General features: G+C 49.6%; 1 protein-coding gene and 1 long non-coding RNA gene across 5 annotated transcripts in view; one reads left to right on the top strand and one right to left on the bottom strand.

The window, feature by feature from the left end:
* Positions 1-3,543, top strand: part of GDNF (glial cell derived neurotrophic factor) — a 29,197-nt gene extending 25,654 nt beyond the window's left edge. For all 3 annotated transcript variants that reach the window (XM_089313136.1, XM_051853515.3, XM_051853517.3), the window contains one exon: positions 500-3,543. In XM_089313136.1, coding sequence (XP_089169262.1) covers positions 500-984 — 485 coding nt within the window. In that variant the 3' untranslated portion in view covers positions 985-3,543. The remainder of the gene's footprint in view (positions 1-499) is intronic.
* On the bottom strand, positions 1,086-25,165 carry LOC149122351 (uncharacterized). Of its 2 annotated transcripts, none has more exons than XR_016220707.1 (3): positions 24,721-25,165; positions 22,585-22,664; positions 1,086-1,445 (listed from the first exon to the last, which is right to left on the bottom strand). It is a non-coding gene; the product is annotated as an uncharacterized LOC149122351 (long non-coding RNA). The 2 variants fall into 2 exon arrangements; XR_016220706.1 differs by lacking the exon at positions 1,086-1,445 and adding an exon at positions 14,300-14,447.
* Positions 25,166-25,762: the final 597 nt, after the last annotated feature.

The following is a 25,762-nucleotide window of genomic DNA, read 5'->3' as shown; positions in this document are numbered from 1 at the left end:
GCTCAGGCGCTTGTTTAAAAACGCAGCCTCCCTGGTCCCTCCCCAGACCACTTGACTCGGGGTCTGTCCGGGCAGGGCCAGGGATCTGCACTGCAGGGTGCCTCCAGGGCGTTCTGCACACTCTAGTTTGAGGGCCGCCACTCTAGGCCACGAGACAAGGACCAAAACCCAGCCCTGGAGGATCGCTCTGCTCACAGCAGCCTCCCTCTTGACTTGTTGCCCATGGCGGCCTCATTGAAGTGCAAGTGTGCAGCTAGGGATTTGTTTTCCACAAGGCACTGTGTCACCCACCGCATCAGCCTGGAGGGTGCACTGTGGCCTCCATCGGGGCTGTGGGGCGCGAGGTTTACAGCAGGTGCTTAGCTTAACTGGCTGGTAGTTTTGCTGTGGGTCCCATGTTGGCTGACTTCCGGGGGGACGGGGGTGCACTTTGATCTAGATCCTGCCTGGCATGACCACTGCTGTCTCACGTAACATTTTCTGTTTTCTTGTTGCACAGCAAATATGCCAGAGCATTATCCTGATCAGTTTGACGATGTCATGGATTTTATTCAAGCCACCATTAAAAGACTGAAAAGGTCACCTGATAAACAGATGGCAGTGCTTCCTAGAAGAGAGCGGAATCGGCAGGCTGCAGCTGCCAACCCGGAAAATTCCAGAGGAAAAGGCCGGAGAGGCCAGAGGGGCAAAAATCGGGGGTGTGTCCTCACTGCGATACACTTAAATGTCACTGACTTGGGTTTGGGCTACGAAACCAAGGAGGAGCTGATATTTAGGTACTGCAGCGGCTCTTGCGACGCAGCTGAGACGATGTATGACAAAATATTGAAAAACTTGTCCAAGAGCAGAAGGCTGGTGAGTGACAAGGCGGGGCAGGCATGCTGCAGACCCATTGCCTTCGATGATGACCTGTCGTTCCTAGACGATAACCTGGTTTACCATATTCTAAGAAAGCATTCCGCTAAAAGGTGTGGCTGTATCTGACTCCGACTCCAGAGACTGCTGTGTATTGCATTCCTGCTACAGTGCAAAGAAAGGGACCAAGGTTCCCAGGAAATGTTTGCCCAGAATGGAAGATGAGGACCAAGAAGGAGGAGGAGGAGACGGAGGAAGAGGAAGAAGGCAGCCGTCGTGGGAGCCTGGTAGAGGGAGATCCAGCTACAGAAGACTGGACAGGAGAGAGAGCAAAGGGCCGTCTGGACCCTCCAGGATGGCCGCCGATGCCAGCAGAAGCTCGGGGCTGGGGTCCCTGGCTGGCTGTGACGTCATCCACCGCCAGCTATCGCAGGTACAGTTGCGGATGCACTCGAAGAACCACACCAGTGTATCTCCTGGGGTCTGTGCTCACCAGGGAACCCATCGTCCTGGTGTCACTCCTTGTCATTATGTTTTACTGCTGGAAGTCAGAGAGGCGCGTTTTTGCTGTCACTCAGTGGAGACCTGCCCTGGAAAGGAGAGGAGGCAAACAAACATACAAACAGAAACGTAAAGACGCAAGAGATGCCAACTTTTGGATTTGAACGCTGAGGCCTGAGGTCTGCTACAGCCAGCATTTTGGGGGAACGCTGGGTGGTGGACCTCGAACATGGTGTGAAGGGTGGGAAGAAGTTGTCTAGGAACCAAAAAGGCTCTCCTCGGGATTTCCAGCAAGCCTGAGAGCATTGCCTTTCTGTCCTTGGAAACAGGAAACGAGTTGCCGTTTCCAGGAGAGCGAGTGGGGAAGGCACCCGGCTGCCCCTGGGGCACGGGGCACGGAGCCGGGCCCTGGGCCTGTCGGTTTACAGAGAGACACACGTTACATACCCAGCTCCACTTATGCGTGGTCACCAGTGACCAGAGAAGCTAATCGATGCAATGCATCTGTATCAGATACAGAAATATAGAGAAGATATTTATTGAGATTTAAGTTATTGTTATTTATTACCATTCACTAATGAATTTCTCTTTTTTCCCCTTATTTATTAAAGTTTCTTTTCAAAGGTGCCAAAGTATATGTACTCGCAAAATGCAAAGAAAAAGGTGACAAAAGGAAATTTTAATTGGGGACGCGGGTCCAGGCTTTTCAAAGTATTAACAAGTTTCTCGCTAGGCAAAAATCACTTACTTTACCTTTTTAAGAAAATCCCATTAGCTTCCCTAGGTTTCAGGTTTTTTCCCTATTTTTCTTTCTCTCTTTCTCTCTTTTTTTTTATTTTAAATATGTCAGAAGGAGTGTCTCTGGCCAGCCCCTTCCCAGGAGAGGTGTGTGGAGGCCATGGGCCTCTGTGGCCCCACCACTGAACAGATCCACCTCGTGTCCACTCTCTGCTGATTTAAGCTCTTATTCCCTTCCACGTCTATCTAGCGATAATATGCATAGCCATATATATATATACGGTGAAATTCCTTTTCATACGTAGCCCTGGATTTAATGCTGACCCAAAAGTCAACAATGCTGTCCAGTAGCCACTGTTTGGCCCTGATGGTGGGGACTCTCCCTCTACCCTTGCCCACCCGCTGCCTCCCTGAGAAATACGCTGGCCACCCAGCTCAGCCAAGTGCCCATGAATGGGCTTCAGAGGTGCAGGGTGTCCACCTCACCTCCACAGGTGCTGCTCCTGTACATCCGAGCCCCGCCTGGACATCCCGGGGCTGAGAAGGGTAGATGGGGAGGTGTGTGGTACACACGCGGTGCAGATGCACAAAGCTTCACACAGGGCACACCCCCTTTCCCATGAAGGAGCAAGGTGGGGGCGAGGCACAAGATGGGCACCCCCACTCCTGGTTGTGGATTTGCCTAGCAGGCGACACACGCTCAGTGCGTATTCAAGCATGCATGAGAGTTGTTTACAACATTCGGACGGGCATTCTAACCAGGAAACAAGCTATCACTAAATTAGGGCTGTGAGCCATGGCACTAGGGCAGATTTAGCAGTGAAATGACCTATTGGCCTCCCACAAATAATCACGCTAATTTTACAAAGTAACCAAGGAACAGAAGCTACCAGACATCCCCTCTCTGTCACCCTGAGATGCAAGTTCTCCATCATTCTGCTCCCCCACACAACTGGGAAAAGGAGGAGGGGGCGCCCCTCTCACCCTGCCCTGGGCCTTGCTGAGAAGTGGCTGCTCACAGCAGTGACAGCCCCAGCCATCTGCTCACCCAGGACACAGCTTGCACGTGGCCCCAGGAGCTGTCCACCCCAGAGGACCCTGGCCGAGGTGCTGGGGGATCGTCCCAGGTGCCCACGAGGGTCTCTGCCCAGAGAGGCTGCTGGGTTCAGTGGGGGTTGGCCGCATGTTCCCAGCATCACCTACGCACCATAAAAGCAGGCTTTAAAGGAAGCAAATTGCTCCACCCAATCCACAAAAGGGTAAAGTTTGTGATTTTTCTTTATCATTGTGATCACCAACTGATACCGTAAGGAGTGCACTTCTTTGGAAGTTCTGACTTCTCTGATCTGTCTTGGTCGTTTGTGTTATACAACCAAAGTTCTCTACAGACTTTATTTTTGTACAATATCATTTTGTAACTTTTTACAAATAAAAACTCATTTCTATTGCTCTCTGTATTTCTGTGCTTCCTCACATAGCAGTGGGCCATTGCTGCCACCCAAGACGGTTATTAGGAACCACCCCCTTCACTGCCATGCGGCCCACTGGTTGGTTATTGAGCATGCCCATCTACTGCCAGCATCCAATCACCACCCAGTTGGGGGAAAAAACAGAGTTGTTCTTCACTTACTCATTCAACAAATCATGCCTACACTGCGCCAGACATTGAGGTCCCAGGGACACAGTAATGGCCAAAACAAACATCTCTGCCTTTGTGGAGTTGACATTTTATGCAGGGCGGGGTGGAGGGTAGGGTGGGGCTGACAGACAATATGGAAAAAAGCAAAGTATGTAGCAATCCAGATGAAGATAAAATCCACAGAATGCAAACAGGGTATTACAATAGCAAATAATAAATTAATAAATATTTGAAGCAGGGGGCCTGCTTTCATTAGAGGTGACATTGAGACTGCACTTAGGAAACAGATCGTGCCCACAAGCCAAGAGCTTCCGGGGGCAGAGGAAGCAGCTTATGCAAACCCCTGAGGCAAGCAAGAGCTTGGACGGAACCAGCACTTGGCACAACTCTGGGTGACTCTGTGTCACTTCTGCGTGGCAGTGACGCAGAATCCCGGAATGGTACAAATGGGAGCCATGTACTCGGTGTATTCTGGTGGCAAGAAAAACAGTGAAGAGAGCAGTGTGGCCACCAGGGTTGGGGAGGAGTGCGCTTCCCCAGGTACACACTTGGGTTATGTCACAGACTGCCATGTGACTGTGACAGGTGGCCCTGCCTGGTGCTCAGGTGGTCCTGCATGGCCACCAGCCCAGGCTTCCCAAAGGATGTGTTAGGTGCAGCCCTGGGCTCTGAGATGCCCTCCCCTTCCCTTGCATGCTGTCCCTTGCAGCAAGACGCAGGGGAGGCTGTGGTACTGACTGGCCTCAGGCACTCAGGGTCCTTCTGGCAGAGGCTGGAGAGCAGCACAGAGCCCAGCCTTGTTTTCTGTAAGCAGGAAGTCTGGTACGAAGTTAGCCTTCCCGAGAGGGGAGGCAGAGAGGACAGGACTTCGGCTTACCTCCACTTCCTTTTTAGAGCTGTTGTCCCCAAGGGTGTTCCCGAGATAACCTATGGGGTGACACTCAAAAACACACTCAAAAAATTAGGACAGGGAAGTGGCTCTCTAAGCAAGCAAGTGGCAAACACTGAGTTAAACAGTATCCACCCCCCCCCCTTTTGTTGTATCACAGTTGTATCACAGTCTTTATTGGAATAGTGAAGGATTCAATAGTTTAGGAGTGGCGCAGTGTGCAGGGTTCTTCCAATGGATTTTGACCATGAAACCATCCATTGTTTTATTTTCTCCCTCATGAACACCTAGTGTGGGCCATGATGCCTGCTCCTGTGAGCTTTGGGGTTGAGCCTGGAGCTGCACTAGATTATCAGTAAAGAGGCAGAAATCCTGGGCAGCTCCCTCAGAAGACTACCAAGCCCCAAACACACACACACACAGAGACAGAGACAGAGAGAGAGAGAGAGAGAGAGAGAGAGACATAGGGAGAGGATTTGGACACTGGTTTCTCGCCCAGCATGAATAACAAAATGATTATCCAGTGGTCAATTTTGGAAATTTCATTCCACCCAGAAAGGAAGAATGTGTTGAAAGATGGGAAATCCTTAGCAATAAAAAATAGAACTTTCACTGTGGCTTTCCCAAAAATCCTTTCCAAGCTCTAGTTGCTTCAAACTACTTGTGCTTTGCTTGGCCTCAGTCATGAGGGCTTGCTTCCCTCCTCACAGCCAGCCAGGAGGCAAGTCTGCTCTCGCTGGGCAGAGCACGGGGGTAGGAGCCTGACCACCAGGCGTGTACACCTGCCAGCATCTCAGGGCAGCTGTCTCCAGGGTTTCAGAGGGACCTTGGAGGGTGGCAAGCACTGAGTGGTAAACTGACAAGAACTTAAAGAATCACTCTGCTACCAAGGTCGAGGTGAAACATCAGAACTGCCCAAGCCTGAGACTCACAAACACAAAGACACTCACCCGCCACCCTCTTTGCCCAAATGGTCCTACTTGGGCCATGGCCCATTTGCTCGTTGGGGAGGAGGGAGCTTGAGCATTCTCACCCCCCCACACACACACATTCACTCTCTGCCCTTGCACAGTGACAGGGAACAGACCCAGGTCTCAGCCAAGAGCCTCTGTCTTTTCCCAGTCAGGTAATGAAATATCAGAGCCCCCGGTGTCTTCTTGGGACACGTCTCTGTTAACAGAAGCGCTACGGAGATCCCACGCAATAGTTAACTCCTCTCTAGTCTCAGCCATGAGACAGCCTGAATGAAATGAAAACCAAATGCTGCCAAGTCATCCCTGGAAACAGACAGTTGGGGAAATAAAGGGAAAGCACGCATTTACTCCTAGGGGCAACACACGCACCGCCACATCCCCAGCCCGCGCAGGTGAGTGCAATGCTGAGGGGAGGGCAGACGGAAGAGGAGGAGGAGGTGGTGGGCTCCTGCTATGTGACAGACTGGTGACAAGGGCTACAGAAAGGGCTAGAATAGGCTAGCCAGAGCAGCAGGTGGGAAGAACTGGAGGGAAAATTAATCATAGACAGCTACAGAGTAGAGTTGCCAGATAAAATACAGGCACCCAGTAACATCTGAAGTTTTGATACACATGTGTAATTTTTTAGTATAGGCCCATTCCATGCAATATTTGGGACATGTGATGTGTGGGATATATCTGATACAAAAATATTTCTTATTTATCTGAAATTCAAGGTCAGTTGGGCATCCCATAGATGAATCTGCTGGATCTGGCATGAGAAAGAGATGTTTGAGCTGCATCTGAGTATGGTGGGAATCTGACCAGTCAATGGAGGCTGCAGGTGAGGGCACGGGTGGGGCTGGGTGTGCTGACATACATCCCAGCAAAAGGAACTGTGGGACCCCAGTGGGCAAGGTGAGTCATTAGCTCAGCAGACCCAGTGCCTCGGGGCTGCAAGACCTTCAGGGGCCAACAATTTTTTCATTGGAAAATATGTTTTTAATTAAAAATATGCATGTATAGAATGTTTATTTTATTTTCAATTGATAGAGAACAATGTACAGATTCATGGGGTATCATATAATATTTCGGTACGGGTACGCATTATGAGAACAAAACAAGGTAATTGGCATATCCACCATTTCAACGTTTGCTGTTCCCTTGGGTGAAACATTCAAAATCCTCACTTCTAGCTACTTTGAATGGCATTATATAGAACACAGTGCACTATTATTGACTGAAGTCGCCCTCCTGTGGGATACAGCTCCAGAACTATTCCTACTAACTATAACTTTGAACCTAGTTAATGCTTTTTAAACCAGAAGAAAATATAACAATAACTCATACATAATCATCACCTCAGCCTAGATTATATTAATCTTATAGCAACAATCATATAATTTAACAATTTTTTAAGATCTATTTATTTATGTGACAGAGGGAGGGAGGGAAGGAGAGAGAGAGAGAAATAGAGAGATGTTGCATCTGCTGGTTCACTCCTTGAATGACCACAAAAGGTGGGGCCAGGCCAGGCCAAAGCCAGGAGCCTGGGACTCCATCCCAATCTCCCACGTGGGTGCAGGGGTCTAAGCACTTGGGCCATCTGCTGCTGCTTTCCCAGGCACATTATCAGGATGCTGGATTGGAAATGGAGCAGCCAAGACTTGGACTGGCACTCTCATGGGATGCCAGCATCCCTGGTGGCAACTTAAACCTGCTACACCACAAGGCCAGCCCCTAATTTTTCAATTGTTTTAATGGAGAAGGGGCCTACAAAGGCAAAGCTCTGAGAACCCACAAAAGCCATGATGCAGCCCTGGCTGGGCCACGAACCACAAGCTTCCTGTGGCTGCTGCTCCCAGCTTCCCGCTGCTTTTCCCTTTCAGACTCATCATTAAAGCCCCCCTTGTCCTGAAAACCCCACTTCGGCCACCCTTGCAGGGAGCTTGGCTTCTTAAGATACTGTATTGCCTTCCCAGTGATGGAAGCAAAACCCTAAGTGCAGGCCATTAACATTCCAAGTCTCAACCATGAGTTTTGAGAAAAGACAACGTGAGTCAGCCATCTCCAAGAAGAGTGGCTGACAAGGGAATGGCAGCAGAGTGGGAACTGGGGCGCCTGGAAGGTGGACCAGATGGATGGGTGGTGGGGAAAGCAGGGAGAGGACACAGACTTCAGGACACCAGCAGGGATGGGTAATAACAATGAGATTTTCAGGCATGTGAATTAGATCCTTTTCATAGGAATTTCTTTTGTATTCGTAGGGGATGTTAACCCACTGTCTACTCTGTGTCTGGATCTCACACACTCAATTAATTATTTGAACATCTATGCCCTACAGGCAGAGGTGGGGGGTGTTCATATAATGACAAAGCCATTGGGGGCTCCCTGATTACAGGGACAAAATCAGGAGAGTTAAAAGAGGTGGAGGGCAGTGATCGGAGGCACTGGGCACATGTGCATGTGTGCACCTGTGTGTGTGCATGTATGTGTGTATGCATGTATATTCATGTGTGTATATGTGTGTGTGTGCACGTGTATGTGTGTGCATGTGTGAGTGTGTATGTAGGGGCTTCTTAGAGGGTCTCCTGAAGAATGAGTGGGCACTTCCCAGAGAGGCGTGGGGAGAGGAGAGGGCATTCCAGGCAGAGAGGACTGTGAGAGCTCAGCCTGAAGGACTTAACCAAAGCCACCTAGTTTGTTTGTTTGTTTGTTTGTTTGTTTGTTTGTTTTGACGGGCAGAGTGAACAGTGAGAGAGAGAGACAGAGAGAAAGGTCTTCCTTTGCTGTTGGTTCACCCTCCAGTGGCCGCCGCGGCCGGCGCGCTGCGGCCGGAACACCGCGCTGATCCGATGGCAGGAGCCAGGTGCTTCTCCTGGTCTCCCATGGGGTGCACGGCCCAAGGACTTGGGCCATCCTCCACTGCACTCCCTGGCCACAGCAGAGAGCTGGCCTGGAAGAGGGGCAACCGGGACAGAATCCGGCGCCCCAACCGGGACTAGAACCCGGTGTGCCGGCGCCGCAAGGCGGAGGATTAGCCTATTGAGCCGCGACGCTGGCCCCTAGTTTTTCTTACTTGCATCACTGGGTGGGCCCTGTGAGCAGCCAATTTCAACTAGGTTCCTGTTTCCCTCGAGTATGAACTGAAGTGACCAACCTTCCACCTGGGACTCCACCCCTCCCACCCTCTACCTCAAACCCCTGGCTGACCCTGCCATGGTTCATAATTGTGGTTCTCAGGAGCACTGCCCAACACACACAATCCCTTCCATTGCTAGGCACATGGTATAACTGCCTGTTTGGGGTTCTGTGTGGTTGATTGAGACCAGCAGCTGACCGAAGAGCAGGAGCCAAATAGCTGTGTGTCTCTTCTGTGTCCAGCATCCAGTTGCCATTAGGAGACCTTCCAGGGTCTCTTTCTTGCCCTCTGAGATACCAGCCAGCAACATTGCAGAAGGTGCCTTGTGTCAACATTGACTGGATGAAGAGAGCCCCTCTGCCAGCCCACACGGACATGGCACAGGGAATGGATATGAACTCTGCTCATTCCAAACCACTGCCGTTTGGAGGCTGCTCGTCATCGCAGCACAGCTTAGCCAATCCTGACAGATACAAGTTTTTAGTGTGATGAGGAAAGCCTGGACCAGGACAAGGAGGCCAGTTGACCCGAGGCTGGGAGAATAGGAGGTGTAAAAGACTGGGTTGGGGGGCCAGCGCTGTGGCGCGAGTTAACACCCTGGCCTGAAGCACCGGCATCCTATTCCTATATGGGCTCCCAGCTGCCCCTCTCCCCATACAGCTCTCTGCTATGGCCTGGGACTGCAGTAGAAGATGGCCCAAGTCCTTGGGTCCCTGCACTGGCATGGGAGACTGGAAATGGAAGCCAGCTGGCTCCTGGCTTCAGATCGTCACAGCTCTGGCCGTTGCAGCCATCTGGAGGGTGAACCAGCGGATGGAAGACCTCTATCTCTGTCTCTGTCTCTCTGTCTTTCAAATAAATAAAATAAATATTAAAAAAAAAAGACTGGGATGGAAGGGAACAAAATCAAAGAGGCAGCCAATGGTGGCATCACAAAGAGTCTTCTGGGGTGTGGTAGGATTTAGGGTTTCATTCTGCATCAGACAAGAAGTCATCAGGCTTTTAGAAGAGAGGAGACCAGATTTGGTATGTTATTTTGGGATTATTATAAGGGGCTGTATTGAGGATAGACCATAGAGAGGGTAAGATGTGGTCAGGACGGCATGAGTCTGACGCCAGGAAAGCAGTATCTGCAAGCAGGCCACGCTCTCCCTGTCCCTAATGGAGCAGGGAAGGAGCCTTGTCCTGGACCTTGTCTGCTGGAAGGTGGGAAGGTAACTGCCCCCTCCTGACGTCCTAACTCTGGGAAAGGCAGAAGCCAGAGCAGGGGCACGGATCTGAGGGAGTCTGCCAGGCCCCGAGGTCTGGAAGGCCGTTAAAACTGTGCATGCCAGGCCGGTTGGCTCACGCTCCGGGATGAATCTGCCACTGCTCCCTCTGACAATGTTTAGCATGAAATAAAAAGTATGGCTTTCAAATGATACCACGAGGAAGATTCTTGAGCAAATATGGCCAAAGCCTCTCTGCAGAATGTTCTCAGAGGCTGGGATGCCACCCACCTCCAGCCTTCTTTTTCCATCTGGTCCTCCGAGCCTTGCTCTACGGCTCATGAGGAGTGGTGGATCGCAGTGGTCTAGCAGGGCTCCCTGGTCTGGCTGCCAACCTGGACACTTAGGCTGCCAGTGAGAGCCCCTGCAATTTGTTTCTCTAGCATTGTTGATGGTGTGAGGGTTTTTGGTTTGTTTTGTTGCTGGTTTTGTCTCAGATCTCTCCTGTTCACCTACACGCTACCCTCGGTAACTATGGATATCCTATACAACCTCAAAACACACATTGAGCTTTCGTCACCTAGTCACTCTTGTACCCTTGCCCAAGCCGTTCCCCCTGTCCTCTGTCGGGAGCCATGTCCCTCACATCTCCAGTGCTTCAAGTACTCCCCAGCTAGTAATTCCCACTCGCTTCACTGTGATCCTGCCGCCGAAGTTCTTCATGTGTGGGCCGGGCTAACGCTGTGGCTCCTCTTGTACTTATTTCTTGTGGATGAGATCTCATCTCCGTGGGAACGTGGACCTCTGCTAAGTTGAGTGCGGAGGCCACACGTGGCTCATCTTTAAGTGCTGACGCGCTCTGATCACAAGCTTCATATGAGGCATCCCCTCTATTAGCATCCGTATTTGTCAGAATACTGGGTTACCAGACACAGAAACGCAAGTCAATGTGCCTTAAACAATGAAAAGGAATTAATGGGCTCACGCACCTGCAGAATCCTGAGATGGATCTGCCTTCAGAAAAAAGGTGGATCCGAGTGATCAGCTACGTGATGAGGAATATCCTCATTCTCACACTGTCTTTCCCACATGGCAGCAAAAATGTGTATCAGAAGCCACAGGCTTGGACCTCACTCTCTGAGCTACCCCACTGGACCTTCCAGCCACCAGAATTGTAAGCCAAATAAGCCTCTTTGATTAGAAAGTACCCAGCCTCAGGTATTGTGTTACAGCAACACAAACAGACTGATACAATTCTGCAACGGAAATTTGGGTTCTATGACCTACAGAAGGGATGAGGAATGTCAAACAAGCAAAAACAACAGACATCCATGACAGTCATTTTTCTGTGATGGAACATTCCAGAAGAACAAATAGGCACTTGCTTTTTTTCTTATTGATTTTGACAACCATCTGTTCAACGCAATTAATGTTTCTGCCTTGGCCAACCTATTTATCCATAACAACAAGTTCACATAAGTCAAACAGAGTAACAAGGAGTGGATTAGGGCATAATTGGAAGAAATATGGGTATCGACTCAATTTTTTAATTAAATAAAGGAGTAGTGGGTAGATGGATGGATGGATGGATGGATGGATGGAGAGATGACGACTGGAGTGTTTAGTTATTTGTGCAACTTATCAGGTTGAAATCCTGTTACAATAGACCTAATTACTAAGACCAGTCAAGGCTGGCACCACAGCTCACTAGGCTAATCCTCCGCCTGCGGTGCTGGCACACCAGGTTCTAGTCCCGGTTGGGGCACCGGATTCTGTCCCGGTTGCTCCTCTTCCAGTCCAGCTCTCTGCTGTGGCCCGGGTAGGCAGTGAAGGATGGCCCAAGTGCTTGGGCCCTGCACTTGCATGAGAGACCAGGAGGAAGCACCTGGCTCCTGACTTCGGATCAGCACAGCGGATATGCCATAGCAGACATTTGGGGGGTGAACCAACGGAAGGAAGACCTTTCTCTCTCTCTCTCTCTCTCTCTCTAATTCTGCCTGTCAAGAAAAAAAAAAAAAGACCATTCAAAGCAACTTCAATTAATGGAATACCCTACCATAGCAGCTCATATAGGGCTTGACTTGTCTCACAGAATTGATCTTCCAGGACAAAAAATAACATGCCTTAGTCCATTTGGGCTGCTCTGACAAAATATTTTTTTGTGTGGGCAGCTCCACTAATGGGTGTTGAAATTAATGAGTAAACATTTGAGGAGAAAAGGATATTTACATAACCTCAAAGCACCCCACCCAGGATGTTAAATACAAAGTTAACAAAGATGTTAACTTTATAGTGGAGAAACCCAGCAGACGATACCATAACCAAGTGATCATAGCTAAGATCCCCAGTAATAAGATATACTGAGATTATGTCCCATAATATAACCATCCACTGAGAAAGCCACCTCACTCCTATGCTGGTTTTACCAAGAACTAAATAAAAACTGCAAAATCTCAATCTAGTCCTGAGAAAACATCAAACTCAAATTGAGAGACATCTATGAAATTCTGACTGGCAGTGAAATAAGTACAAGACAACATAAGCAGAATAAATGATTCCAGATTGGAGGAAACTCAGGAGACATGACAACAAAATCAACTCGGGATTTTGGGTCAGATCTTCCAGGACAAAAAATAGTATGCCCTAGTCCATTTGGGCTGCTCTGACAAAATACCACAGTGTGTGGCTGACAAACTACAGCAACACATTTCTCACGGCTCTGGAGGCTAGCAAGTCCAAGGTCAAGGCAAAGGCAGACTCGCTGTCTGTTGAGGGAGTGGCACCTTCTCACTGTACCCTCACAAGGCAAAGGGGCAAGGAATTGCTCAGAGCCCTCTTCTGTAAGGCACTAGTCCATCATTATGATCTAATCACCCCCAAAGGCCCGAAGTCTAAGACTATCATCCTTGGGGTTAGGATTTCTACATATGAATTTGGAAAGATACAAACATTCAGATCACCACAAATATTCATGGGAAAACAGGAAATCTCATTAGGTTTGCAGTTTAGTTAACAGCAGTGTACAAAAGCTAATCTCTGGTTTCCATCATTGTGCCATTACCATGGAAGATGTTATCACTGGAGGAAGATGGAGGATGGACACATGGGAAATCTCACTGTTTTTATAGTTTTTGTTAGCCTAAGATTATTTCAAAATTTAAAGTTAAAAAATAAAACCATTATGTGGTTCCTTAGTAAACAGTTGCCACCACAATATAGAAATCCATAAGACACAGTGCCTGGCTCATAGGTACAGAACACATGTTTAAGTTTAGAAGGAGGGAAAGGGCCGGTGCTGTGGCATAGCAGGTAAAGCCACTGCCTGCATTGCCAGCATCCCATATGGGCGCTGGTTCACTGTGGGGAGCAACTGGGAGCAACTCGGACTAGACTAAGTTACTGGAATTAAGACTTATTCGATGCATCTGCTCTCCCACAATATGGCGCTGGGAGAGGAGGAAACAGCTTCTACACAGCTGCCTCCAGTTCAACCAATAAGCAGCAGGACCTGCTCCTGATTGCAGGAGAGCAGTGTACTCAGCGTGTGGGTAGCAGAGTTGGGATTGGCGGAAGAGGACTATAAAGGAGGAGAGAGACAACATGCACCAGGAACATCTGAAGGAACACCTGTGCAGCCCCCGAGAGAGCCGGCCGGGGTGTGCCGCTCCCCCGCGGAAGTGGGGAAAGTGGCAGGGGGAACCACCCTTCCACGGAGGTGGAAGGACCAGCAGCCAACCCGGGAAGAACAAGCAGCAAACCCGGGGAGGGCCGAGCAGACAAAAGAACAGCGCAGGGTCCTGTGTCGTTCTTCCACGAAGAGGGGGAGCGACACTTGCCCCTAACTGGTTCCTGGAACAGCGTAGGTATCCAGTAAACATTAAGTGAAGAAGATAGATGGGAGATGTACAAGAGAAAGCTGGAGAGATGTCCAGCCTCCACACCGAGAAGAGATGCACCTGCCAGGTAAAGACTTTGGACCTTGCCTTGTAGGTAACAGGAACCTTTAAGGTGGCAATCTCATAATCACGTTTGTGCCGAACATTACTGCAGCAGCAGTGTGGAGTGTGGCCTGGAGTAGATGCAGCTAGAGGCAGGGGGCGGGCAAGGTAGCAGGTAATTGCAGTAGCCTTGGAGAAAGAAGCCAAGTGAGGTCGAAATCAAGGCGAAAACAGATGAGGTACAGAGGCTGAGCATCTCTTATCTGAGATGTTTGGGACCAAGAGTATTTCAGCTTTTTTATTTTTTTCAGATTTTGGAATATTTGCATATATATAATAAGATATCGTAGGGATGGGACCCAAGGATAGACCTCAAAATCATCTATATTGTATATAAACCTTGTACATATAAGCTGAATTTTTTAAAAATAAAATTTATACATAAAATCTGAATTTTTAAAAATAGTTTTGTGCATGGAACAAAGTTTCAAAGCCTGAAATTTTCCATTTGTGACATGTTGGTGCTGCTTTCAAAACTTCTTTAGGATTGTGGATTTCAGACTTCCAGGTTAGATATGCTCAACCTGTACAACAAATTGAAAAAGAAATAAGCTACTGGACTTGGTAACAGGTTAGACTTGCGAGAGGAGGGACAAGGCGGCGCTGTGACTCATCCTCAGGCTTATGTTTGGATGACAGGCTCAATGGCAGGGCCAGCCCCCAGTGGGCACAGCAGGTGCCACTGCCTGCTGATGTGTGTTCCATGCTGGCCATGGCACATTTAGATGCTCCACATGTCGTAGTAACACCATCATTTGTTTTTGCTATGCTTTGGATGTGTGTCCCCCTAAAGTCCATGTCTTTGGGAGGTAGTTAGGATTAGATGAGGACCTGAGAGTAGGGTCCCCCTTATGGCATTAGTGGATACACAGGAGAAGGCAGAGCCCAGAGCTGGCTCTGTGTCACCATGTCACATCCTCTGCTGTGCTGTGAAGCAGCAGGAAGTCCTAACAGATGCCAGCCAGACGCTGGTACCATGCTCTTGGGCTTCCCTGTCTCTGGAACCGTGAGCTAAGTAGACCTTATTCTCTGTTTAAATTAACTGATTAATTGTGGGAGGCAGAGAATTGAGAGAGAGGGAGAAGGCAATTTTCCCATTTGCACATTTGCTCCCTAAATGCCTTTTGTGGCTAGGGGGATGAGGCACTGGTATCCTAACTGGTGTCTTAACTGCTAGGCCAAACACCTGCCCCAGAAGCCTCCATTCTTTGTAAATGACCCAGCCTCAGGTATTTTGTTACAGCAAAGGGAAGCAGACTAAGACAACTTTCTTTTCCTTTGCATACAGACGATATTTCAAGGAATATGCAAATGCCTCAATTTCCTTGCCACCCTCAATATGTCATTCATTACCTTGAATTCATTATTTTAATCCTTGGGGAATTCGTGCCTGCACAATTTTGTGCGAAGCAAAAGCTTTGTCTTCACAGAGAAAAGGCCATGCCCCTCCTACCAGGGTTGGATGGGAACAGGAGGAGGTGAGCCCTGGTGGACGCCGGCATGGGCAGTGGCCTCCCGAGGAATTGCAGCCTTGACTTGGGAGCTTTCTGCCCTGGGGCCCTGGTGGCAGGGCTGACTCAGATGCTCTCCCACCCCCCACCCCCCACCCCCCAGCACACACTCCAGTCCTCTGACTCCCCCGTCCTCCACGTCAGCTCAGCGCTCCGAGGGAAGGAGCGCTCTGTGCCAGTGTGAGATTCCAGGCCTTGTCACGGCGATTTCTCGCTGGAAATGAACTAATCCAGCTTCTGCTTTCATCTCAGTCTTGGGAGCTTGGGGAGGCTGGGACTGCCCCTGGACTTGCCCTTGATCTGCAGACAAAGCGCAGTGACAGAGCCTGCAGGCTGGGGCCCAGCCCTTGGTCTTGGTGCGTCCCTCAGGGCATGACTTCTGCCTGCCTAAGAGGCCACTGGGGCTCCTGTTCCTGTGAAATGCCCCCAGGAATGCCTTGTGCCCTTCTTTTTCTTTTTAAACTAGTTCTCTTAACTTTGATCACCTGCCACCTCTTCTCTCAACCCCTCCTCCTTTCTCCTGAGTCTGCCGTGAAATGGTCATTTAAATGTCAGTAAGGAAAGAGCATTGGAAATTAATCATTTCTAGCTTAACATCTAGGGATGATGCTTCCAGGTTGGGGAAAATGTACCAATAAAATGACAGGGTTGGGGCCAGCATTGTGGCACAACGGCTTAAGCTGGCCCCCATGATGCCTGCATCCTCCATGAGCTCTGGTTTGAGTCCTGGGTGCTTCACTTCCAACCTAGCTCCTTGCTAAGGCACCTGGCAAGGCACTAGAAGACGAACCAAGTACTTGGGCCCCTGCCGCCCACATGGGAGACCCAGATGGTGTTCCTGGCTCCTGGCTTCAGTCTGGCCCAACCCCAACCCCAGCCATTGCAGGCATTTGGGGAGTGAATGAGCAGATGGAAAATCTCTCTCTTTCTGCCTTTCAAATAAATAAATAATTTTTTTAAAAAAAAATGACAGTGTTCACAGCTCAATTGCATAAGTTGCTAGATGTACCATTTCCAGATAAATTTCACTGAGTCATAGCTTAGAAAAATATCAGCTCCCAAATAACTTCAAGAGTGAAACCCTTTTCACATCGGCAGTCATTTTCACTTATAAATGTTTGATCACATTTTTAACCTCTTCCATCCAAGTGCAAATACGGGAAACACAATTGGTGTGTGGGGAAATGTGCTGATGCTCTAGGGGCCCGGGAGCTGCTGGGACACTGCCTGGCCTCTGCTCCCACCAACCTCGTACATACACACATGGACCTGACATGTGGGCTCACAAACAAGAAATCAGGAGGTAATCCCTGAGACCTACGGCTAAAGTACCGCCCACATCAGCCTGCAAACCTGCTCCCCCAGGCTCCATTTTACCCATGGAGGACCCTCCGTCCTTTCCAGCCAATGGATCACCCTTTCTGACATTTATCTTCTTAGGCTGCTTTTGAGTGCTAGCGTGGAGAGCTTGCAAGACGACACCGAGTGTTCTTACCCCAAAGAAATGATAAATGTATGAGGTGATGGATACACTAAATGCCTCTGTCTGATTATTACCTAAGGTACATAATTTATTCTCTGTATCCATAGGTTCCACATTTGCAGATTCGACCAACTATGGGTCACAAATAGTCATGAAAGAAAATTCCAGAAAGTTCTAAAATGGAAAACTTTAATTCCCCAGGCACTGAGCCCTAGGCTGAATCCATGCCAATGAAGTGATGTGCAGTCACGCCTTTCTGTGGGCTCCCACCATCGCTCAGATCCTTCGGCTCTCTCGGGCACTGGTTGTTAGAGCATTGCTCCCCTCCCTTCATCCATGGATATTGTGTAGTGAGGCCTACACCTACAGAACTTTTTATTTCTTGTCATTATTCCTTAAATGATACAGCAGAACTATTTGCATAGCACTGATGTTCCACTGGGCATTGTGAGTAATCTGGAGATCATTTAAAGCTTATAGAAAGATGTTCAGATGGAGGAATTTGGAAAACATCATGCTGAGTGAAATAAGCCAGTCCCAAAGGGACAAATATCATATGTTCTCCCTGATTGTCGACAACTAACAGAGCACCAAAGGGGAAACTTGTTGAAGTGAAATGGACACTATGAGAAACAGTGACTTGATCAGCTCTTGTCCTGACGGTTGATGTACAATACTTTATCCATTTTAGTATTTTTTTTTGTTCTAGTACCATTGGTTGAACTCTGTAATTAACACACAATTATTCTTAGGTGTTTAAATTTTAACTGAAAAGTGATCCCTGTTAGGAATTTGGAAAACATTATGTTGAGTGAAATAAGCCAATCCCAAAGGGACAAATACCACTTGTTCTCCTTGATAGGTGACAACTAACTGAGCACCTAAAAGGAAACCTGTTAAAGTGAAATGAACACTATGAGAAACGGTGACGTGATCAGCCCTCACCCTGACTGTTGATGAGCAGCTTAATATGTTATCCCTCTTAGTATTTTTTTTGTTCTACTTAATACTTTTGGTTGAATACTGTAATCAATACACAATTCTTCTTAAGTGCTGAAACTTAACTGAAAAGTGTTTGCTGTTAAATATAAGAGTGGGAATAAGAGAGGGAAGAGATGTGCAATTCGGGACATGCTCAAGCTGACTTACCTCAAACAGTAGAGTTAGAAACATACCAGGGGATTCGAATTCAATCCCATCGAGGTGGCATGTACCAATGCCATCTCACTAGTCCCAGTGATCAGTTTCTGTTCACAATTGATCGTAATGATAGGACTAAGAACCAAAGGGATCACATAAACAAGAATAGTGTCTGCAAATACTAGCTGATAGAATCAAAAAGGGAGAGAATGGTCCAACATGGGAAGTGAGATACACAGCAGACCCATAGAATGGCAGATGTCCTAGCAGCACTCTGGCCTCATAATCAGCCCTTGAGGCATGCGGATCCGGCTGAAATGCCCATGAGAGTATTTCAGGCATGGAAAGCCAAGACACTCTGGGGGGAAAAGAAAAAAACCTAAATGAAAGATCTCCATGAGTGAGATCCCGGTGGAAAGAATGGGTCATCAAAGAAGGAGGTACCTTTCTCTGAAGGGAGGAGAGAACTTCCACTTTGACCATGGCCTTGTCTAAAAATGATCAGAGTCGGTGAACTTTGGGGGCTTCCATGGCCTTGGCAGCTCATGACAAGAGCCTAGGGTGATTACTGATGCCATAAACAAGAGTGTCAATTTGTTGAGTCAACAACGGGAGTCGCTGTGCACTTGCTCCTCATGTGGGATCTTTGTCCTTGGTGTGCTGTACATTGAGATTTAATGCTATAACTAGTACTCAGACAGTATTTTTCACTTTGTGTTTCTGTGTGGGAGCAAACTGTTGAAATCTTTACTTAGTGTATGCTGAACTGATCTTCTGTATATGGGGAGAATCGAAAATGAATCTTGATGTGAATGGAAGGGGAGAAAGAGTGGGAAAGGGGAGGGTTGTGGGTTGGAGGGACGTTATGGGGGGGAAGCCATTGTAATCAATATTCTGTACTTTGGAAATTTATATTCATTAAATAAAAGTTAAAAAAAAAGAAGGATGTTCGTGGGTTACATGCAAATGTTACCCCATTTTACATAAGGAACTTGAGCATCTGTGAGCTCTGGTATCCATGTAAGGTCCTGGAACTAATCCCCCACAGATATCAAGGGACTACTGTATACATGTCAAAATATCACACCGCATGTCATAAATATGTACAATTACTATGTACCAGTTATAAAACAAACTGAGAGGCTGGTGGTGTGGCACAGTGGGTTAAGCCACCACTTGGGATGCCTGCCTCCCATATCAGAGTGCCTAGTTGGAATCCCAGCCATTCTGCTTCTTTTTTATTGTTACAGATTTATTGATTTGAAAGTCAGAGTCACACAGAGAGAGGAGAAGCAGAGAGAGAGAGAGAGGTCTTCCATCCGATGGTTCACTCCCCAATGGGCCGCAACGGCTGGAGCTGTGCCTATCCGAAGCCAGGAGCCAGGAGCTTCTTCCCGGTGTCCCACGTGGGCCATCTTCCACTGCTTTCCCAGGCTATAGCAGAGAGCTGGATTGGAAGTGGAGCAGCCGGGACTAGAACCGGCGCCCATATGGGATACCGGCGCTTCAGGCCAGGGTGTTAACCCGCTGCGCCACAGGGCTGGGCCCACTATTCTGCTTCTGATTCAGCTTCCTCCTAATGTGCCTCACAGGGCAGCAGATGCTACCTCAAATACCTGAGTCCCTGCCACACACACGGGAGATGTGGGTGGAGTTTCTGGCTCCTGGCTGATGTGGACATTTGGGGAGTGAATCAGAGGACAGATCTCCTTCTCTGCCTCCCTCTCCCCCATCACCCTGCCCTTCAAATAAATAATTCTTTTTTTAGAACATTTGAGAAGCAGTGTGCATGCGGTGCCTCCTGCTTTCACCTAAACATTACCTCACCTGATCCTGAGCGAACCTAGGGGAAGGCAGTTAGCACCACATCTTACAAGGCGGAAAGCCGAGGCTCAGAGACGTTCCTATGGCTCTGGACACTCGGCTGTACGTCACAGAGCTGCGATCTAGCCCCAGATAGGTCTGACTCTGGAGCACCCATGTCCTCCTCCCATCACACCCCTGTGACAGGCAGCAGTTTCCCTGAACAGATGGCAGCACGGCTCACAGAAGTCCCAGGCACAGGAAGGGAAAGGGCCAGGCAGATCTTTGCTCTTAGCCATGACACCACTGTGGCTCCTCATCAATAGGTTTCTGGCCAGAAGTGGAGTTGGCCCAGTGTTTGTAAGAAATGCAGAGGGGCATGATGGGAAGAGCAGCCACCAGGAGCCAGAAGCCCAGAGACTAGGTTAGGCCTTGGCATTTGTAGGTTGGGGCGACTTAAGTCACCACATTCCCTCTCTTACAGCTGACGATCGGTGAGGCAATAGAAATGAAACTTGGAATTTTCCATAAATCACATTACGTATATACATATTTTTTGTATGGATGTAAATACACCTGTTAAAGGGACATTGAATTCATTCCTTAGCTTTGCTTTTTGACCAAATGTTCAACTTCTCCTGGTCTCAGGTCCCCCGTCTGTGAAACGTGGCCTTGGTGGCCAGTGACTCAGGCTAAGCCCCTTTCTAGCCTTGACATTCATCAAATCAATGACTCTTCCCAACTTGCAGGCCTTGGTGGCTAAGAAACCCGGGAATGGGGGCCCCTCACACAAGGCATTTCTTCCCCACCAAGAGGAGTCTGGGGACCAAACAGGGAGATAGGATGCCCTGAAGAATGCTCCAGTGTAAAGAAACAAAGAGGAGCATGGGACAGCAGAGGGCTTCATCCACCGCCAGTGTTTACTGATGAACTCCACGCGCCATTTGGTGGACTGGACACGAGACCAGTTCAAGAGTGGAGATGGAGTTTAACCAAATATTACGAACATTTACCTGGGTAATTATTTCCCTGGAGTTTGTGACGTGCTCTGTGAAGGAACAGGACTATGTAGCAAGAGACTACATCACAGGAGAGGGGGGGCTGGCTAGGCAGGAAGACAGGAGCCTCTGTGTGCGTGTGTATGTGCGTGCGTGTGTGTGTGTGTGTGTGTGTAAAACCAGAAGTTGATGCCGTCAAATGATGTTAGACACCCAGACACCTTGAGATGCCTTGAAAGAGATGCAACATTTGCACAACACAAGTCTCCACCTGACAGCACCCCAAGGGATCTTTCATACCGGTAACACTGCCGGGAACCTCATGCCTAGGGCAGGCTTCCACCCAGCAACATCTCCAGAAGAAGGGGGGAGAAGGAAGCGGTGGTGGAAAGTTTGCCCCGTACCCACAAAGACCCCAGCCTAAACAGAGTGGGCACTGGGCGTCCTGCCGAGCTGCCCCCTGGCCTGTCAGGTGCACTCCTTCTTTAAGACGTCCCTTGCTAGCTTGCTTATCGCCAATCTCTGTATCTTGTCTGAATTCTTTGCTTACAAGAAGACAAAGACCTCAGATCCTGCCACAGCAGTAACCATCTCAGGGGAATTTCTCAAGGATGTGGCACTCAAGCTAGCTCTCAAAGGGGATCTGGAACAGCAGGGGCTGGGCAGGTGGGTGGAGAAGGCTCTGGGCAGAAGAAAGATCCAGTGCAGGGGTCTTTTAAAGAGGAAAGATCCTTGATGTGTTTGAGTTGCTGCAAAGCCACTGATTTGGCTGCAATGCTGATGGGAGGGGAAGAGGGGCATGGCACGAGATTTGGGATAAAGATGGCGACAGATCTTGCAAGGTCTTAATTGAGCTAGAAGACCACAGAGATGCCACTGAACGGTTTTAAGCTAGAAAGTATGTCCAAGATGACCATCCAGAAAAATCACCATGACGAAGTAGCAGGTCTACCAGAGGGCTGCAGGAGTGGGCACAGTGAAACCACTCAAAGGGCTCATGCAGAGTCCAAAGCTGAGGCTGGGGGGTGGCCACGGAGATGGAGAAACATGGAGAGAGTTGAGAGATGCCTAAGAGCTGGCATGCTCAGGCAGTGACACCGGCTGGGTGGGGAAGGGAAGAAGAGGGACCCATAGGCTGCACCTGTGCGTTAGAACCGCAGCATTTGGCTTATGTTCCTCAGCTCATGTGTTGGAGACCTGATCCCCAGAGCAAGAGCACTGACAGATTGAACTTTTAAGGGCTGATTAGGTCATGAGCGCCCTGCCCTTGTGAATGGACTAATGTGGGCAACCAGGTGTAGGTCAGCTGTTGTGGGTAAGGGCTCCTTATTAAAGGATAAGTCCAGGGTCGGTGCTGTGGCATAGCAGGTAAAGCCACCGCCTGCACTGTCGACATCCTATATGGGCACCAGTTCAAGACCCAGCTGCTCCACTCCTCGTCCAGCTCTCTGCTATGGCCTAGGAAAGCAGCAGAAGATGGCCCACGTCCTTGGGCCCCTGCACCCGTGTGGGAGACCTGGAAGATGCTCCTGGCCCCTGGCTTCAGATCAGTGCAGCTCCAGCCATTGTGGCCAATCGGAGAGTGAACCAACGGATGGAATACCGACCTCTCTCCCTCTCTCTCTGCCTCTCGTCTCTCCATGTAACTCTTTCAAATAAATAAATAAATCTTGAAAAAAAAAAAAAAAAAAAGAAGGACAAGCGCAGCCCCCTTCCCCTCTCGTACCTCCTCCACTTCCACCCGGGATGAGGCAGCAAGAAGGCCTCCACCACACTCCAACACCTTGACCTTGGACTTCCCAGCATCTGGAATGGGGAGAAACAAATTTTGTACAATTAAATTTCCCAGCCTGGGCTACTCTGTCTTAACAACAGAAATGAACAAAGACAGTGGGGATGATGCTGGTACCCCTGAACGCCATTTCCAGAGAAACAACAAGGTCTTGGGACTACAGAGTGATCTTTCCAGGTTGAACAGCTGACAGTGGGATTCCCAGAACTTCTGACACTTGGGCCATAATGATTTCAGGTATGTCCCTAGTGACTCATCCTAAGAGCTATCATTACTTCGTGGAAAACTCAATGAAGGTCTGACTTCACGTGTATCGAATTCCATCCACACCACAGGAAAGGCCATCCAATAAGAGGGGACCAGCGGGAGCGAGTGACATCATGAGCCAAATAGAGTCCCTATTCAAGACTGCACCGTGGAGTCCTTACACAATCGCCTAATTATAGTCCCCAAGGAAGCGCCGTACAATCAGTGTACGGAAGCCAGTGAGTCATTGTCAGTGGGCCACACTGGCCCTTTAATCTGAGTCACTATTGAAGATAATGCCTAACGGCTCAGTGAGGTTTTTGTGGTGGGGCTTTGGGCTGAACAGGTCATAAATCTTTTACAGCCAAGAGAAAGTTCCGTCCCATTGGCTCACGGTGCAGGGCTCTTCCAGCTCTGGAGGAAGCACCATCCGATGTGTACGTGACCTTAAAGCTTTCTCTCCCCGAGTCCCAAAGAGGACAACGAGGTCACTAAGGTCACACAAATACATGCGGATGTGACACATCGCAAGACATCCTCACACCACTGCTCCCCCGAGAGCGCTGACGCGGCACGGTTTGGCCAGGACTGGCTCCTACCTCCTCCCAAATAGCCCGGTTTCCATGAGCGTGGTTAAGTAACTTCTCCAAAGTTCCACAACAAGACGTACAGTGTGCAAACTGAGTCTCTCCAAGCGCAGGCCAGGCTCTCCCGCGATGCTGTGCTACCTCCCAGCCAATCGCAGCCTCCAGTTCCTCCCCTGCCCAACAAGGAGCGGCGGCCTCCCAGCACCGCTGCACACGAGAGAGTCCTCCGTACAGCTCTGCCCTTGGCGCAAACTCAACACGTGGCCAAGGCAACGGAGTACAAGAGAAATCCAAGCTGCAGTTTGGAGACGCCAAGATGACGTCGACAGCATCTTCCCGTTTATCCGGAATGGCTGACGGTGACATGTGCAGGTCACACAGACATTGGAGCCATCACTTAACAGAAAGCAACAGCCAGTGTTCCCGCTTTAAAGAGCCCAGTGACTCCCAGGCGACTGGTTGCCTTTGCCTGCCTTGGCTCTCCCCGCATGACACACGCTGTGTTCGCCATTCCCCGGGGCTGTGCGAGGCCTGGCTTCTGCCTTGATTAGAAGACGCCGGCAGTGATGTCAGTGCCCTTACTGAGCCACCCTGCCTTTTTGCCTTCCTGTGGCTGATGAGTATTTATGGACCTCTCCTCTGTGAAAGATAGGCTGCCGACTGCTGCTCAAGCCTCCCCACCCCCACCACCAAAAACAAAGGAAGGCCAGCCATGGCCCTCACGACTCTACAGGTTTGGAGAATCTGCTTAGACCTGAACATGACCAGAGCTACCCAAGCAGGAAACTTGAGCTGGTGGGAAACGTGGAGGAAGCCACGGCCTTCGCTTTCCAAGGGAAGGGAATCCTAGAACCGCTTGCCTTTCCCTCGGCTCCACCACCTGGGGAAGACCCAGAGGGGCAAGCCGATACAGCTGGCCCCTGAGAAATGGGTTGGCCCAGGAGAGTATGAGGAGAGAGCGGCAGAGCCCCGGAAGGGGCACAGGGCGAATCCCACAGCGACGGACGCGGCCCCATGTAGCTCCATCTCAGAGTAGCACAGGGCCAGCCGGAGCCGGTCCCCTCCGGCTGAGCACAGCGGCCAGGCCCAGCCTCTCCTCCCCTCCCCTGACCCCGCTTGCTCTCCTCGGTGTATCACTTTCTTCCACCCTAGCCTTAGCTCCTGCCACCTAGAAATTTTTCTGCAGATGGGAGGACTGGCAACGAGTTCCCCTCCCTTGTGTAATCAAATATCTCACCCTGAAGATATGCTCAGGCTCGCTGGCCTCCGCTCAGCCCTCCCGGCTCCCAAGCGGAGCGCGGCTGGCCAGCCAGCCAGCCGGCCCTGCGCCCACCGGTTTCCAATTAAGATGGAGCAAGTGTTTCTGGAGACACGACGGGTGCGGGGGGAAGCGGCAGGTTGCCCTGCGATTGGCCGCCGCGGCTCACGTAGACAGGCCGTTTCTGGAGGAAAGGCAAACAGGCTGGTTTTTCCAAAGCGCAAATAGATTCCATCAGAATCAGCCCTCGTGATTACTACTATTGTTTTAGCTCCACCGCTATCTGATGCTGACTGCAAAGAACTTGAATATGGCTCTGGAATGGCATTCGGTAGAAGAAAAAAAAATTCACGTTATTTTAATGTGTTGGAGTTGCAAAAATAAAAAATAATTTCCTGTCTCCCTTAGGTTATGAAAATTTGCATAATCCTCTCCAGATTGATCATATTTAGCGCCATGCTATGGAAATGTAAACACTTCTGAAAAGAAAACAGCTTTTATAATTAAAGGTTGGGAAATGAAAAACCCACCCAAACCCCAAAGGCGTCTGGGAGGGAGCAGATCGCTGGCCCAAGAGGTCTGTCCTGCCGGAACCTGCTCCAGCCTGCGGGTCACACGCAGACTTCATCCTCTACAGGCAGGGACGACATTCAAAATATTTAACAACTGTTATGGCCCAGGGCAGGGACTAATCAGAAACTGGATGTTGGAGCGAGGCGCTGGAGGCCCTGAGGTTCCAGATGGGCCCTCTTTCATGGCCAGATCGCAGAGAAGCGAGCGGGGGAGGCGCGGCTGGGCGTGGCCGGAGCCTGGGAACACGGCGGGACCTCGGGAGCTGTTTCCCAGGGGAACAGAAATTTCACAGCTGGCACAGCGGTACCAGTGCACTGCTGCTGGAGACTGGTTCCGCCCAAAGGGTCCAGGCAAGAACGGAGCAAGGAGAACAGGCTTGCTGAAGGGTGGCTGGCTAAGGCGGCAGCCATAACCTGGTTCCAGCCCACTGCTGGCTTTTCAGGAGATA

The sequence above is a fragment of the Oryctolagus cuniculus genome, chromosome 14, assembly GCF_051225735.1.
Source record: "Oryctolagus cuniculus isolate XC-2025 breed Fujian yellow rabbit chromosome 14, ASM5122573v1, whole genome shotgun sequence".
NCBI classification, from domain to species: domain Eukaryota; kingdom Metazoa; phylum Chordata; class Mammalia; order Lagomorpha; family Leporidae; genus Oryctolagus; species Oryctolagus cuniculus.
This window is presented reverse-complemented; position numbering and strand designations above follow the sequence as displayed.